This window comes from Salvelinus alpinus, chromosome 5 (assembly GCF_045679555.1).
Source record: "Salvelinus alpinus chromosome 5, SLU_Salpinus.1, whole genome shotgun sequence".
Lineage (NCBI taxonomy): Eukaryota > Metazoa > Chordata > Actinopteri > Salmoniformes > Salmonidae > Salvelinus > Salvelinus alpinus.
The window spans coordinates 70,366,743-70,382,571 of NC_092090.1; the positions used below are offsets into that span (position 1 = coordinate 70,366,743).

Consider the following 15,829-nt stretch of genomic DNA (forward strand, 5'->3'; position numbering starts at 1 on the left):
CCTCCAGCATGACCGGTTTGGCGGTGGGTCAGTCATGGTGTGGGGTGGCATTTCTTTGGGGGGCCGCACAGCCCTCCATGGGCTCGCCAGAGGTAGCCTGACTGCCATTAGGTACCGAGATGAGATCCTCAGACCCCTTGTGAGACCATATGCTGGTGCGGTTGGCCCTGGGTTCCTCCTAATGCAAGACAATGTTAGACCTCATGTTGCTGGAGTGTGTCAGCAGTTCCTGCAAGAGGAAGGCATTGATGCTATGGACTGGCCCGCCCGTTCCCCAGACCTGAATCCAATTGAGCACATCTGGGACATCATGTCTCGCTCCATCCACCAACGCCACAGACTGTCCAGGAGTTGGCGGATGCTTTAGTCCAGGTCTGGGAGGAGATCCCTCAGGAGACCATCTGCCACCTCATCAGGAGCATGCCCAGGTGTTGTAGGGAGGTCATACAGGCACGTGGAGGCCACACACACTACTGAGCCTCATTTTGACTTGTTTTAAGGACATTACATCAAAGTTGGATCAGCCTGTAGTGTGGTTTTCCACTTTAATTTTGAGTGTGACTCCAAACCCAGACCTCCATAGGTTGATAAATTTGATTTCCATTGATAATTTTTGTGTGATTTTGTTGTCAGCACATTCAACTATGTAAAGAAAAAAGTATTTAATAAGAATATTTCATTCATTCAGATCTAGGATGTGTTATTTTAGTGTTCCCTTTATTTTTTTGAGCAGTGTATTTGAAAACTCTTTACAGCACTCTCCTTTTCGATAACAACTCAACGTGAAAGGGAAAAATGTCATGCTCTGATCCAGTTGAAACATCTTAAAATAGGCCTACCTGATTACTTCTTATCCCTTGTGCAAATAGCCTACAGCTGTGTCTGTCCCGAGCTCACTGGCGCAGGAAACTGAGGGCCCAGAATATTTTATACAATGTAAGGAGCTTCAGGCTGGACCCAAGTTAATAGTTATTTATTATTTATTTATACTTTTTTATAGGATATTTATTTTTATCAGGATATTTTCTACCTGCAGGCTGAAATGTTTTTATTTGTTGGCTTTATAGGCTATTTTTACATAGTTGGCAATGGCAATAGAAGTTACTTTTTAGGTTTGTATCCTTTTCATTTAGATTTGGATAGAATTTTAATTTACCACATGACAATGATTTTGAGAGAAAGACAAATGAAATTAAACTGTTCTACGAAAATGTGCATATGAAAACCATAACTGGCATGCAGATCGGTAGAAATTGTAAGATAATTTGGCAGAAAATGTTCTGTCTTTGTGTAGCCTATTAACACCAACTTTAGGAGATTAATGGCAGAATCTGCGAAAGCCGGTAGGAGCCTGAGGAAGATGGTCAGGACAGGTTATCTTGATCTCTGGCTTCCTCGAGTCATTTGTCTTATTTAATAAAAAAGTGAGTTTAAGGCAAGCTCGACGCATATATAGTTGATTTGATTAAAACAGATAGGGTGTGTCTATACAGTGCCTTTGGAAGTATTCAGACCCCTTGACTTTTCCCACATTGTTAGTTACAGCCTTATTTTAAAATGGATGAAATAAAAAAATATCCTCAGCAATCTACACACAATACCCCATAATGACAAAGCAAAAACAGGTTTAGACATTTTTGTTCATTTAAAAATAAACACCTTATTTATATAACTATTCAGACCCTTGGTCTGAGACTCGAAATTGAGCTCAGGTGCATCCTGTTTCCGTTGATCAATGTGATTGGAGTCCACCTGTGGTAAATTAAATTGATTGGACATGATTTGGAAAGCCACACACAAGTCTTTATAAGGTCCCACAGTTGTCAGTGCATGTCAGCGCAAAAACCAAGCCATGGGGTTGAAGGAATTGTCCGTAGAGCTCCGAGACAGGATTGTGTCGAAGGCACAGATCTGGTGAAGGGTACCAAAACATATCTGCAGCATTGAAGGTCCCCAAGAACAGTGGCCTCCATCATTCTTAAATGGAATAAGTTTCGAACCACCAAGACTCTTCCTAGAGCTGGCCGCCCGGCCAAACTGAGCAATCGGGGGAGAAGGGCCTTGGTCAGGGAGGTTACCAAGAACCCGATGGTCACTCTGACAGAGCTCCAGAGTTCCTCTGTGGAGATGGGATAACCTTCCAGAAGGACACCCATCTCTGCAGCACTCCACCAATCAGGCCTTTATGGCAGAGTTGCCAGACGGAAGCCACTCCTCAGTAGAAGGCACATGACAGCCCGCTTGGAGTTTGCCAAAGGGCACCTAAAGACTCGCAGACCATGAGAAACAAGATTCTTTGGTCTGATGAAACCAAGATTGAACTATTTAGCCTGAATGCCAAGCGTCACGTCTGGAGGAAACCTGGCACCATCACTACGGTGAAGCATGGTGGTCGCAGCATCATGCTGTGGGGATGTTTTTCAGTGGCAGGGACTGGGAGACAAGTCAGAATTGAGGCAAAGATGAATGCAGCAAAGTACAGAGAGATCCTTGATGAAAACCTGCTCAGGACCTCAGACTGGGGTGAAGGTTCGCCTTCCAACAGGACAAGGACCCTGAACACACAGCCAAGACAACACAGGAGTGGCTTCAGGACAAGTCTCTGAATGTCCTTGTGTGTCCCAATCCGAGCCCGGACTTGAACCCGATCGAACATCTCTGGAGAGACCTGAAAATAGCTGTGCAGCGACAATCCCCATCCAACCTGACAGAGCTTGAGGATCTGCAGGGAAGAATGGGATAAACTCCCCAAATACAGGTGTGCCAAGCTTGTAGCGTCATACCCAAGAAGACTTGAGGTTGTAATCACTGCCAAAGGTGCTTCAACAAAGTACTGAGTAAAGGGTCTGAATACTTAAGTAAATGTGATTTTATTTTTTATAAATTAGCAAATCTAAAAACCTGTTTTTGCTTTGTCATTGTGCGGTAATGTGTGTAGATTGACGAGGGGGGGGGTTTAAAAAAAAATACATTTTAGAGTAAGGCTGTAACCTAACAAATGTTGAAAAATTAAAGGGTCTGAATATTTTCCAAAGGCACTGTACACCATTTCCACACACAAAGACAGATCCAGCTCAGAGGCCCAACTCGTGAGCTCCAATAGCAGCAGATTTTAATTTAGAATGGAAAATGTGTTTAAGTAAAAAATATTAGTGCGTCGAATCGTATCTCATCGAACCGAAACGCAGATTATTTCCTCTAAAAGACTGCATTTGAAGTGGCCGTACAGCATTTACTGCTATGCAGTTTCGGCAGACTTCAGGGCTTTCATACTTTTGCGTTTTGCGGAGCAGAGCTATTGTGAAGGAAGTGAGTTTGTTTATACGTGGGGGTGTTTTGATGTACACTGGCTAGATAGCAGGATATCTATCTACACTTTACAAAAATAGAAACGCAACATGTGAAGTGTTGGCCCCATGTTTCATAAACTGACAAAATATCCCAGAAATTTTCCATACACACAAAAAGCTTTCTCATAAATTTGTGAACATTTCTCATTTGCTAAAATAATCCAGGTGTGGCATATCAAAAAGCTGATTAAAGACAATAAGGCCTTTCTAAAATGTGCAGTTGTCACAACACAATGCCACAGATGTCTCAAGTTGAGGGAGCGTGCAATTGCCATGCTGATAGCAGGAATGTTCACCGGAGCTGTTGCCTGAGAATTTAATGTTAATTTAACTACAATGAGCCGCCTCTAACGTCATTTTAGAGAATTTGGCAGTACGTCCAACCGGCCTCACAACCGAAGACGTGTATGGCGTTATGTGGGCGAGCGTTTTGCTGATGTCACCGTTGTGAAAAGAGTGCCCCATGGTGTTGGTGGAGTTATGGTACGGGCAGGCATAAACTATGGACAACCATCACAATTGCATTTTATCAATGGCAATTTGAATGCACAGAAATACCGTGACGAGATCCTGAGACACATTGTGTGGCCCATTTGTTTAAAGGTATCTGTATTCCCAGTCATGTGAAATCCATAAATTAGGGTCTAATGAATTTATTTCAATTGACTGATTTCCTTATATGAACTGTAACTCAGTAAAATCTTTGAAATTGTTGCGTTTATATTTTTGTTCAGTATAGCTAGCTAAAAAAACAACTGGCACAGGCTGGCTCTTATACATTAATGCTAGTTAGCTGCTAAACAAGCCTTGGATTTTTGACTACTTGGTTCTCTTTTCTGCTCTAACTTGTCATTCTTTGAATCGGCTGTGAGACACATGCAAAGAAAGACAAAATTACACAATTGAGTCGCAATAATATTTCCAACACTTGGAAATATATCATGACTTGACGTCAAGTCTGCAGGAAATGTTTTTACTTCTGCAGTAATTAGAACGGTAGAGACCGTGGCCGATTGATTTGTACCGCACATAATGGCAGAGCCATACTCCTGTGGTTTCATCATGCATAATTTATTTTCCATCATTTCAATAGAATAACTTATTACACTTCAAACCGGTGATTAGCAGATTTATTCATAAAAACTAAAGTTAAGGTCAATACAAAATGCAGTACAAATGTTTTTTGTACAACCGCTTATTACAAAAACATGTCCATCTGATGCAGTGTTATGTATTTTACTAAGTGCTCTTAACATCAGTTAATATTTTACATTACTGTGATATCAACACTTTGTTCATTCTCTCTCACTACAGCTTCTGATAACTGTACATTATGCTTAAACAATGTTAGTTACTTTTCCCTTCCATGCTGACTGCTCATTCTTCAGAGATGGGAATGTCCTCCAACTTCATGGCGATGTCTCTCAGTTTGGGGTCATCATCTCGCCAGTTCACTTTACTGGCAATGATGATCCCCTGGAGAAAATATCGCAACATGATTTTGACAAACAAAAACAGGTAATATGCTATCATTCTCTTCGCACTAAGACTGTGCCCCAATGATATCCGCTTCCTCCCGAAGTGTGCAGTAGTTCACTTCCCTTTACTGGTTTGAAAGGAAACGACTGGTATAAGAAATATGGTGGAAATTCCCACTAGCCCATGACTCCACCAATCCAATGCTTTTAGACTTGTGAGTAGAAGTGAACGAGTGCACACTTCAGAAAAAAGAGATTATTGGGATACATCTTAAGAATAAAAATACATTCTTAAAGATATAAAAAGGCCCATTTACCCGCAGGACATTCTGTGTGATGGTGGCCATCTTCTGGTATTTCTCTAGGTGAGACTGGCCTTTCTGCACTTCTCCGCCTCGGAGAGGCTCCCTCTTCAACTCGTCAATCTCATGAGTGAGACGCTTTAAATCTGCAGAGGAGAAAAATAAAATGCAAACGATTTAAATATGTTTGAAGGAGTTTCCTTTTTATTATTCAGTTCTCTGCACCACCTGAACTACAAGGCAAAGTATGAAAACATGAACTAAAAAGGTGATTGTTCATATCTTCAATAACATTTTGTGAATTCCTATATATCCTCCATGGTAAAGCATCCATAGTGTGGATGATGAAATACCTAGCCTCTGCTTTTGTAGGTCTGTGATTTGGTCCTGAAGCTCATGATTCCTGTTGACAAAGCAAACAAGAGCTCAGAAATAACATTCCCATAAATCCACAACAGTTGGTAACACAATACAGCAGCAGAACCAAGCCAATGACTGCATCATTTTTATGATGAAAGCAATAAACATTCTGTTATAATTTATAAAGCTGTTAGTTAGTCACAATCAGATTGGTGAAAATGTCCATTGTCCAACCATATTGATAACAGATGCACCCACCTGCTGAAGTGTCTATCTTTGAACAAAAGTCTAGGCTACGATTGGTCAGTTCCCTCATTGCTCTGGAAAAAAATACAGGCCCCACTCTAGTTAAGTTGTGCTTAAAACATGCATTTACATGTTTTTACATTGGCAGGTGCAGTGTAATTACAACATCAGTAGGTAAACAACTGATAACCATTTCTGGTTTGTGTGACTGACATTTTTACAAACAATGCAAACACATAGAAATCTATCACAAAGTAGATCAATGGGTAATATTTGTTTTCCTTCTCAAAGCCAGTTTAGGAGGAGCTGTCCAATAAGACAGGGGTTGTGTCAAATGGCACCCTATATAGTCCAGTGTTGTGGTCAACAGTAGTGGACTATATAGGGCAGGCGTATTCAACTCTTATTACCCTACGAGGTCCGGAGCCTGCTGGTTTTCTGTTCAACCTGATAATTAATTGCACACCTGGTGTCCCAGGTCTAAATCAGTCCCTGATTAGAGTGGAACAATTTTTAAAAAGCAGTGGAACTGGCTTCGAGGTCCAGAGTTGAGTTTGAAGGATATATAGAGATTAAGATGCCATTTGGGACACACAGGTTGTTAGAATCAGCTCCTGAAGGACTTACTCAGCCTTTGGATCACAGTTTCTCAGATGGCATGCCACACATGCATCCTGACAAATACAACAATTTATAAACTGTCCAATTGAAAATGCTGCAGGCTTCTACATAAAAGGGTTTGCAAGCAACAAATGCCTGTCATAACTATTGTACTAGTAATTCAAGGAAATGTTATAGTTACCTGTGTACGGCCAATGTCTTATTAAATTTGTGATTTTTGCTTCCTCCAAAGTACTAGCATAATCCGGTTTGTGGATTATCAAGAGACAAATAAATCCACTTTTTCCAAATCTCAGTTGAGAAAATATAAAATGTTGGTTATGAATAGGCCAACATGAGATGACATTGCCAACTAAAGACACTCAAGTCTCTCAGCATCAGGTGCACTGCAAGAATATCTTTTGCATTTTCCTGTTACAGAAAATTTGGCATTGAATTATATTAACCCTATTTTACAGTCACATAGCATACCCAATTCAGTAATAAAGTTAATGTAATTTACCTAACCCTATTTTACAGTCACATAGCATACCCAATTCAGTAATAAAGTTAATGTAATTTACCTAACCCTATTTTACAGTCACATAGCATACCCAATTCAGTAATAAAGTTAATGTAATTTACCTAACCCTATTTTACAGTCACATAGCATACCCAATTCAGTAATAAAGTTAATGTAATTTACCTAACCCTATTTTACAGTCACATAGCATACCCAATTCAGTAATAAAGTTAATGTAATTTACCTAACCCTATTTTACAGTCACATAGCATACCCAATTCAGTAATAAAGTTAATGTAATTTACCTGCTTGGAGATTCACGTTCATCTCAAACATTGATTTGACATGTTCTTTTATCCGGATAGGAGAAATACTCATAGAGGTAAAATGTATCAGCTATATCCATGTTAGGCTGTATGATAGGCTCTTGGCGCGACCTTTGAATGTCCCGCAAGGAAGTTACCACTAATCACGTGACCAGATAATTGTTCAGCAAACCCCCGCCCCCTTCAACAATCTCTAGGCTGACTGAAAGAGAAGGTTATATGCCTATGCTAGCTGCGTTTGTCATTGACATTTGGTTCACCATTGTCTATAGTGCTTATTTTAACATGTAAAACAAGGTTCATTTTCAATGGGCACTGAATAGCTCAAATTGGTTGATGGAATTTGTCTGCTACCAGCATTTTGTCTGATTAATTAAGAACGGTTTTCTTGTGCTATTCTTAGAAATCAACTCGGTGCAAACAAACGTCATGGTTTGACAGTATGGCCTGGGAAACTGACCTGAACGTTTATTTTGTTTTCGAATAATATAACCTACTTTCAGCTGACAGCATCAAGCCAAAGGTAAGAAATGCTATTTTACAGACAATTAATTAACTTTTTAAGACATTAGATCTGATCTGGCTGGGTTTGGAATTCGTATACATGTCTAAGATATGTTTTATTGTGTATTTTACTCTGAATGGGATGGTGTTATCCACCGATGACCCGTTAGCTTTTTGATAGCTCACATTAGCATCCATGCAGTAGAATGTCTCCTATCACATACCGTTGTTCTAAACCTATGGTTTATATACAGCGGACTTAGTCATTTTCCGTTTTCACATGACAACTCCCTCTTCTGGTACTTTTAGGAACTGAGGATTGTTTTCACCCGGAAGAAGACCCGCGAGGACATGGGTGGCAAAGTCAGTAGCAAAATGGCTGCAGTTGGACGGGTGGTACAGGTACGCTTGTCAAACTTGGATATTTATCGCTCTGCAACAACACTTGTAACTCAAGTGAGTACTTTTAAAAGTTCAATAGTCAATGCAAGTTACGATTTCCAAGGTCAGAAATCAAAGACATTTGTTTTCGCTTTGTTTTTGCTGTGCATCCCCAAACTAACGAGCTAGCTACCCATGCTAATGCCCTTGTTGGTCTGCATGCAATTCCAAAGATTGAGCACGTAGCTAGCTACTAACTATCATGTAGATGAACGTAAAAGTTGACTTACTCAGTTCAAACTAAGTAATGCCATGTTAACTGCCATACAGTCACACACGGTTAACGTAAACTCGTACACCGCCTTGGACGTACAATTGCCCTTATTTTAGCGCCCCAAAAACGTAATACTTCCAGATCAACTGTAATGTCAATACCATTGTAAAGCACAATTTCTCCCCTTTTCAACAAAATCAATTACATGACCTAAACACTGCCCGTTTCTGCATAATTCAAGCAGGCAATGAGCCCCGTCGGGTCTTTTTAAAAATGGCGGGTGGGGAAGCGAAACTAATGCGTGAGAAGGACAGATGTGGTGTGGGAAAATTGCTTTTTTCCCTCGAACTTATCACCTTATCGCCTCTAAAATGTAAATAAAACACTATAAAGAGTTTATATAATGTGTCATTACATACCTATTTTAAGGTTTGTGTCAAATTTGAATCGGGTTTTTAGGGCGGTGGTAAAGTGATCTTAGAAGTAAACAGCGGCTTTGAGAATGATGATCGCATGCAATGATGATGGAAAAAATTACTAGGTATCCCCCCTTACCCCCTTCACTGTCCATTTCTTGTTTTTAAACAATGAGAGAAGTGCTACACCTTGTGGAGAGAGATTGTAAGACAGAAATAGTTGCTTTATGCGTGCTGTACGTTACGACATGACACGTCAAGATGTAACAGAGGGTCAGTTTTTTCAACTTTTCTCCAATACTATAGAGCCATTACCATGTCGATCAACGCTTGAATAGAAACCTAGTTCACACCCCTGATTTTGAAGTCAACACAGTCGCTACAGTCCCATTAGTTTTCTTTGTTGCCTCGTTTGAATGTCGCTGTTACGCACATTTGTACGGAATGGGGTGAGTTTACGTTAGTCGTTGAACTAAGGGTAGAAATAGCAAGTTCGCTGATCAGTAGTTCTCCCTGTCAGTGTCTACTCTAGCTACCTAACTTATCTGGCAGTTTATTCAAGGCAATGATAAACATTTTGTTCGCCTACTACTATATGGTATTGCTTTCAATTCATAGCATTAAACAATATAGGATTGTCTGGCTGCAAAAGAGAAGTCTTGAAGTGATTGAGTAACTTGTCTGTTTTCATTCGACTACCGTTCAGGCTGTGAAACCTCATGCTCCGCTAATGAAGTTTCCCAGCAGAGAGGGGGTCCCCAGGCTGAATGGTGAGTAACAACTTGCCAGTGTGATGTTGCACTCACTACCTATTGTTATTTTTTTTCATCCATGGGTAGTGCTAACCCTATTGAAGAGGACATTCCACCCTTTGTCTGTTAACCTCTCTTGGGTACGTGAGACGTTAACGTCCCACCTCTTCAACAGCCAGTGAAACTGCTGGGCGCCAAATTCAAATACAGAAATACTCATTATAAAAATTCTGAAAACAAAACATATTTTACATAGGTTTAAAGATTAACTTCTTGTGAATCCAACCACGGTGTCAGATTTTTAAAAATGCTTTACGGCGAAGCATACCTTACGATTATTTGAGAACATAGCCCACTAGACAAATCATTACAAACAGTAACCAGCCAAGTAGAACAGTTACACAAGTCAGAAATAGAGATAAAATTAATCCCTTACCTTTGATGATCTTCATATGGTTGCACTCAGCAGACATTCATTTACTCAATAAATGTTCCTTTTGTTCAATAAAGTCTCTTTATATCCAAAAACCTCTGTTTTGTTCACATTTTCTTCAGTAATCCACAGGCTCAAACTCAGTGAAAACAGGAAGACAAAAAAATCCAAATTGTATCCGTAAAGTTCATAGAAACATGTCAAACGATGTTTATATTCAACCCTCAGGTTCTTTTTAGCCTAAATAATCGTTATTATTTCAACCGGACAATAACGTCGTCAATATAAAAGGTAAACAAGAGAGGCACTCTCTCGGTCGTGCGCATGAAAAAGCTCTGTGACACTTTAGGGTCCACTCATTCAGACTGCTCTTACTTCCTCATTTTTCAGAATACAAGCCTGAAACAATTTCTAAAGACTGTTGACATCTAGTGGAAGGTATAGAAACTGCAATTTGAGTCCTAAGTCAATGGATACTGTAATGGCATTGAATAGAAAACTACAAAACCCCCCCAAAAACCAGATTTTTCTCAGGTTTTCGCCTGCCAAATCAGTTCTGTTATACTCACAGACACTATTTTAACAGTTTTGGAAGAGTGTGTTAGTGTTTTCTATCCAAATCTACCAGTTATATGCATATCATATCTTCTGGGCCCGAGAAGCAGGCAGTTTAATTTGGGCATGCATTTCATCCAAAATTCCGAATGCTGCCCCCTACCCCAGAGAAGTTAAGGGATGCAGCTACTGCATGCAATTGTGCGTTGTTAGTCAAAATGTAGCCTGTCAACGTGTTGGTTGAATATTGATTGGTTGTATCAACTTTACCTCGATAGACAGTAGAAACTGCGTCAAACAATGTAATTATTTCTCTGTAGCTCTCTGCCTTAACTAACTTCTCTGGGATATGTGTTAGCGTCCCACCTAACCAACAGCCAGTGAAATTGCAGGGCGCAAATTCAAAACAACAGAAATCTCATAATTAAAATTCCTCAAACATACAAGTATTATACACCATTTTAAAGATAAACTTCTCCTTAATCCAGCCAAAGTGTCTGATTTCAAAAAGGATTTACGGCGAAAGCACACCTTGCGAATATGTTAGCTCAGTACATAGCCACAGAAAAACACAGCCATTTTTCCAGCCAAAGAAAGGAGTAACAAAAAGCAGAAATAGAGTTAAAATTAATCACTAACCTTTGATCTTCATCAGATGACACTCATAGGACTTTGTTACACAATACATGTATGTTTTGTTCGGTAAAGTTCATATTTCTATCCAAAAATCTGAGTTTAGGCGGGACGCTACTGTCGCACTTGGCCAAAAGCCAGAGAAAATGCAGTGCGCCAAATTCAAATAAAATACTATAAAAATCAAACTTTCATTAAATCACACATGAAAGATACCAAATTAAAGATACACTGGTTGTGAATCCAGCCAACATGTCAGAATTCAAATAGGCTTTTTGGCGAAAGCAAACGATGCTATTATCTGAGTTAGCACCAATGTAAACAAAGAGAGATAAGCATATTTCAACCCTGCAGGCGCGACACAAAACGCAGAAATAAAAATATAATTAATGCCTTACCTTTGACGAGCTTCTGTTGTTGGCACTCCAATATGTCCCATAAACATCACAAATGGTCCTTTTGTTCAATTAATTCCGTCGATATATATCCAAAATGTCAATTTATTTGGCGTGTTTGATCCAGAAAAACACTGGTTCCAACTCGTGAAACATGACTACAAAATATCTCAAAAGTTACCTGTAAACTTTGCCAAAACATTTCAAACTACTTTTGTAATATAACTTTAGGTATTTAACGTAAATAATCGATAACATTTTAGACGGGATGATCTGTGTTCAATACAGGATTTAAAACAATCTGAGCATGCTTTCTGGTCACGCGCCTCTATCTAACAGGACACTTCAAGTGACCCTGATTCAAAATGGCCGTACTTCATTACACAAAGGAAAAACCCTCAACTAATTTCTAAAGACTATTGACATCCAGTGGAAGCGGTAGGAACTGCAAGAAGGTCAATTAGAAATCTGTATTCCCAATGAAAATCCATTGAAAAGAGTGGCCTAAAAAACAAACAACAAAAAAACAAACAAAAAAATTTCTGAATGGTTTGTCCTCGGGGTTTTGCCTGCTAAATAAGTTCTGTTATTCTCAGACATGATTCAAACGGTTTTAGAAACTTCAGAGTGTTTTCTATCCAAATCTACTAACAATATGCATATCTTATCTTCTGGGGATGAGTAGCTGGCAGTTGAATTTGGGTGTGCTTTTCATCCAAATGTGAAAATGCTGCCCCCTATCCTAGAGAAGTTATAAACAGTTTTCCTCTATCAGTTTGACATTTTGTTGTTGGAAAACCTGGGTATTGTTTTCAGGCACTTTTCAAATCAAAGATGGAAACTGACTTGATTTTCCCTTTTTTTTTTTTTTTTGTCAACCCCAGTGTATTTTAGTAAGAGGTTGTTTTAGTCCTTTCCAATTTCATTATAAAATAGTGCTATGAGTAATGAATAAAAGAACATAAAACACAAAGGATGTCCAGTGTTTCACCTATATGCATTTAGCAGCGGTGCACTGGATGGTAAAACGTTCAGTGTAAACTTAAATGACTAAAATCAGATAAAGTATTCAGAAAGGATAATGGAGTAATATATTTTAAAATAAGATAATCCCTGAGAACTAACAATCACCCAAATAAAAATGAGACAGTTGAGAAGAATCTAAAATTCCAAATATAGTATGGCATGGGGCCCCCATTGATTTTGAGTCACTCCGATAGAATAAGCCATGGCAAGATGTGTATAATTGCAGGAAATTTGATATGAAACTGCTATTTTTATTTCAGGTCCATGACAAATGTGTAGAATTGCAGGAAATTAGCTTTAAAACAGTAGAATTTTGTCTCTGGCAAAGAGGGCGGCCTCAAACTGTGCTCCCCCCCTACTAAATTTGCGACTGCTGGAAATAATTGTAGGGTAAACACTGGATGTCTAAAACAATAACATCACTGATTTTAAGCTACCTATTCGGCTAATGTTTTAAAACAACAACCATTTCCTCTGTTTCAGTCCAAGAGACTCTTAAAACATTAGCAGTCGGCTCTCCTAGTTCACCGCCGCTGTTATCGAGACCCCCCGGACCTGTCACTCTACTCTCTGGAACCCCAGACAGTGTGGCCACAGTGAAGGAACTCCCCCAGAGATACCGCAGGAGGGCATTGGAAACAGACGAGATGGACTATATTCAAGTGAGTGCCTAGCTGGGCCACTGAAGTGCTGTAATTGTTGTATTTTTTAATAAATAAATAAAAAGTGTTCATACAAATACTGAAAGTGGTGGTATTTTTGTGACATGCGGTTACATACATGGGTTGGGCCTGTACTTTAATTAGATCTCTGCTTTCGATTTACCCCATAGTTTTAGAGAAGGCATTCTGAGTACTCAAAGTGCATTAACTGTTGTTACCCGAGTCTTGCAATACAGGGAAGATCTCACTAACCACCAACTCTTCTGGTTTCTTATCTTTTCCAGCGTGGTGGACCAGAGTGATGTTAAGTGACTCTGTGAATGCAACCAAAGTCCTTACCTGTGGAAATAAGTTTGTGTTTTTGCCTAATTTTGTTCCCTAACAAGAGGACCTGCTGCCACACCTCAGACGTCATGCAGAATAAAGATACTATAATAACTGAAACTGTACAAATAAAGTATATTTTTAAAGATGTGATTGTGTAGATATTTATTTCAAGGGACATTTTTTATTTAATTGTTTGTCTTAGAAGAAAAGCCATTACAGTAAATCTCAATTATATCACCATTTATTTGTTCAGCACCCATCTCATTCAGTGCTCATTATTTTACACCTTCACTTAATTAAATCCTTGAAGGTTGATGTGAATGTTGGCATGATCCACTGTACATTAGTTTATAAATTGACCAGTAAGTTTTCCCATCTCAACACTATTGTTGTCCATATCCAAAGCTGCTTTCTTAGTTGTGCATTTTGCTCTGCATTTTTATGATACCACATCCAAACAAGGACCAGACTGAATTTCACCCCAAGAATGAAGAAAATCAAGGGCTCTTTTCTCTCCTTGCCCCTTCAGTCAGGGTTGGCATTATGGGGGGGCCTGGCCCACCCTACCGTACATCCTTGCCCGTCCAAAATAATGATCATTTATTTGACTGTAAGACGCATCAATGTCAGATGAAACATCTGCGTGAGTGAAACGGTGCCTCTCAGTATGTGTAGACCATGTCTGATGTCTTGACAAAGATTATGGCATGTCATACTATTTTTAAACATACAGCATCAGATACATGCACTACATATAGTGAGACAGAGGGGCCCGTTTCGCTCGCTAGTTTCAGCAGGGGTGGTGAAGCGGAAGGACTTACACGCCAAAATCTGTCCAGAATAAGCCCAGTGCGTTTCAATCGGGATAATATGGAGATAAGTTTGTTGCTTCCATTCCCGACTTTGGGACAAAGACTCACATTGTTCGGGTGGAGACACGAGCATCTTGTCAATATATACAGATCTCTGGTTTCAGCTACTTGTGAATTGGAAAGGAAAGTTGGCAGGTGCACAGTGCACTGTCCAAAGTAAATGGATGTTTTGCCAAAATTATGTAATTACTGCTAAATAAAACATTCAAAATACTTCACCAGGGAGCATGACTTAGCCACAGAGGATCATTAGCTTCTTAAATAAAAAAATGCCTATGCAATTTGGGCAGCGCGCGCGGCTATAGAACTAGCTGAGTTCCGGCTGTCAGTGAAAAGCGTCAATATGTGTAAAGATGTCATTATTTTGATAAATTCCCCATTACATACAGTTTATTTTCTGATCTCTGATCAACTTTCTCGTTATCAGAACGAATTTCTTGACCCTAACCAGTCAAGTTTCAAGACGGGTCACTCAATCGAGACTGCTCTTCTCTGTGTCGCGGAGGCTCTCCGCACTGCCAAAGCTGACTATCTCCCCTCTGTTCTCATCCTCCTAAACCTATCTGCTGCCTTTGACACCGTGAACCACCAGATACTCCTCTCCACCCTCTCAGGGCTGAGTGTCTCAAGCTATGCACACTTGGATTGCATCCTACCTGGCAGGCCGCTCCTACCAGGTGACGTGTAGAGGATCTGTCTGCACCACGTACTCTCACTATTGGTTCCCCTAGTGCTCGGTTCTAGGCCCTCTATTCTTCTCTCTATACACAAGTCACACGGCTCCGTCATATTCTCACATTGTCTCTCCTATCATTGCTATACGGATGACACAGAACTACTTTTCTCCTTCCCCCTTCTGACACCCAGGTGGCGAAACGCATCTCTGCGTGTCTGGCAGATATGTCAGCTTGGATGTCGGCCCATCACCTCAAGCTCAACCTCGACAAGATGGAGCTGCTCTTCCTCCCAGGGAAGGCCAGCCCGCTCAAAGACCTCCATCACGGTTGACAACTCCGCATTATTGCCCTCCCAGAGTGCAAAGAACCTTGACGTGACCCTGGACAACACCCTGTTGTTCTCTGCAAATATCAAAGCAGTGACTCGCTCCTGCAGGTTCATGCTCTACAACATCCGTAGAGTACGATCCTACCTCACACAGGAAGCGCCGCAGGTCCTAATCCAGGCACTTGTCCTCTCCCGTCTGGACTACTGCAACTCACTGTTGGCTGGGCTCCCCCTTGTGCCATCAAACCCCTGCAACTTATCCAGAACGCTGCAACCCGCCTGGTTTTCAACCTTCCCAAGTTCTCTCATGTCACCCTGCTCCTCTGCACACTCCACTGGCTTCCAGTTGAAGCTCGCATCCACTACAAGACCATGGTGGTTACCTACGGAACAGCCCCTCCCTACCTTC

At 40.3% G+C, this 15,829-nt stretch overlaps 2 protein-coding genes across 4 annotated transcripts; one reads left to right on the top strand and one right to left on the bottom strand.

Moving 5' to 3' along the window:
* Nucleotides 1-4,463: 4,463 nt before the first annotated feature.
* Nucleotides 4,464-7,616, bottom strand: LOC139575324 (centromere protein H-like). Its single transcript, XM_071400259.1, has 4 exons — nt 7,612-7,616; nt 5,484-5,533; nt 5,146-5,276; nt 4,464-4,826 (listed from the first exon to the last, which is right to left on the bottom strand). The coding sequence occupies exons 1-4, from the start codon at nt 7,614-7,616 to the stop codon at nt 4,728-4,730; spliced, it is 285 nt and encodes a 94-aa protein (XP_071256360.1). The 3' UTR covers nt 4,464-4,727.
* LOC139576652 (alpha-ketoglutarate dehydrogenase component 4-like) lies at nt 7,274-13,690 on the top strand. Of its 3 annotated transcripts, XM_071402974.1 has the most exons (6): nt 7,274-7,399; nt 7,589-7,708; nt 7,999-8,091; nt 9,467-9,530; nt 13,038-13,216; nt 13,501-13,690. In XM_071402974.1, exons 3-6 carry the CDS (start codon nt 8,041-8,043, stop codon nt 13,516-13,518), a joined length of 312 nt encoding a protein of 103 aa, XP_071259075.1. In that variant the 5' UTR covers nt 7,274-7,399; nt 7,589-7,708; nt 7,999-8,040; the 3' UTR covers nt 13,519-13,690. The 3 variants fall into 3 exon arrangements, with proteins under 3 accessions (XP_071259075.1, XP_071259073.1, XP_071259074.1); XM_071402972.1 differs by lacking the exon at nt 7,274-7,399 and having other exon boundaries at nt 7,408-7,708; nt 7,999-8,145; XM_071402973.1 differs by lacking the exon at nt 7,274-7,399 and having other exon boundaries at nt 7,430-7,708.
* Nucleotides 13,691-15,829: the final 2,139 nt, after the last annotated feature.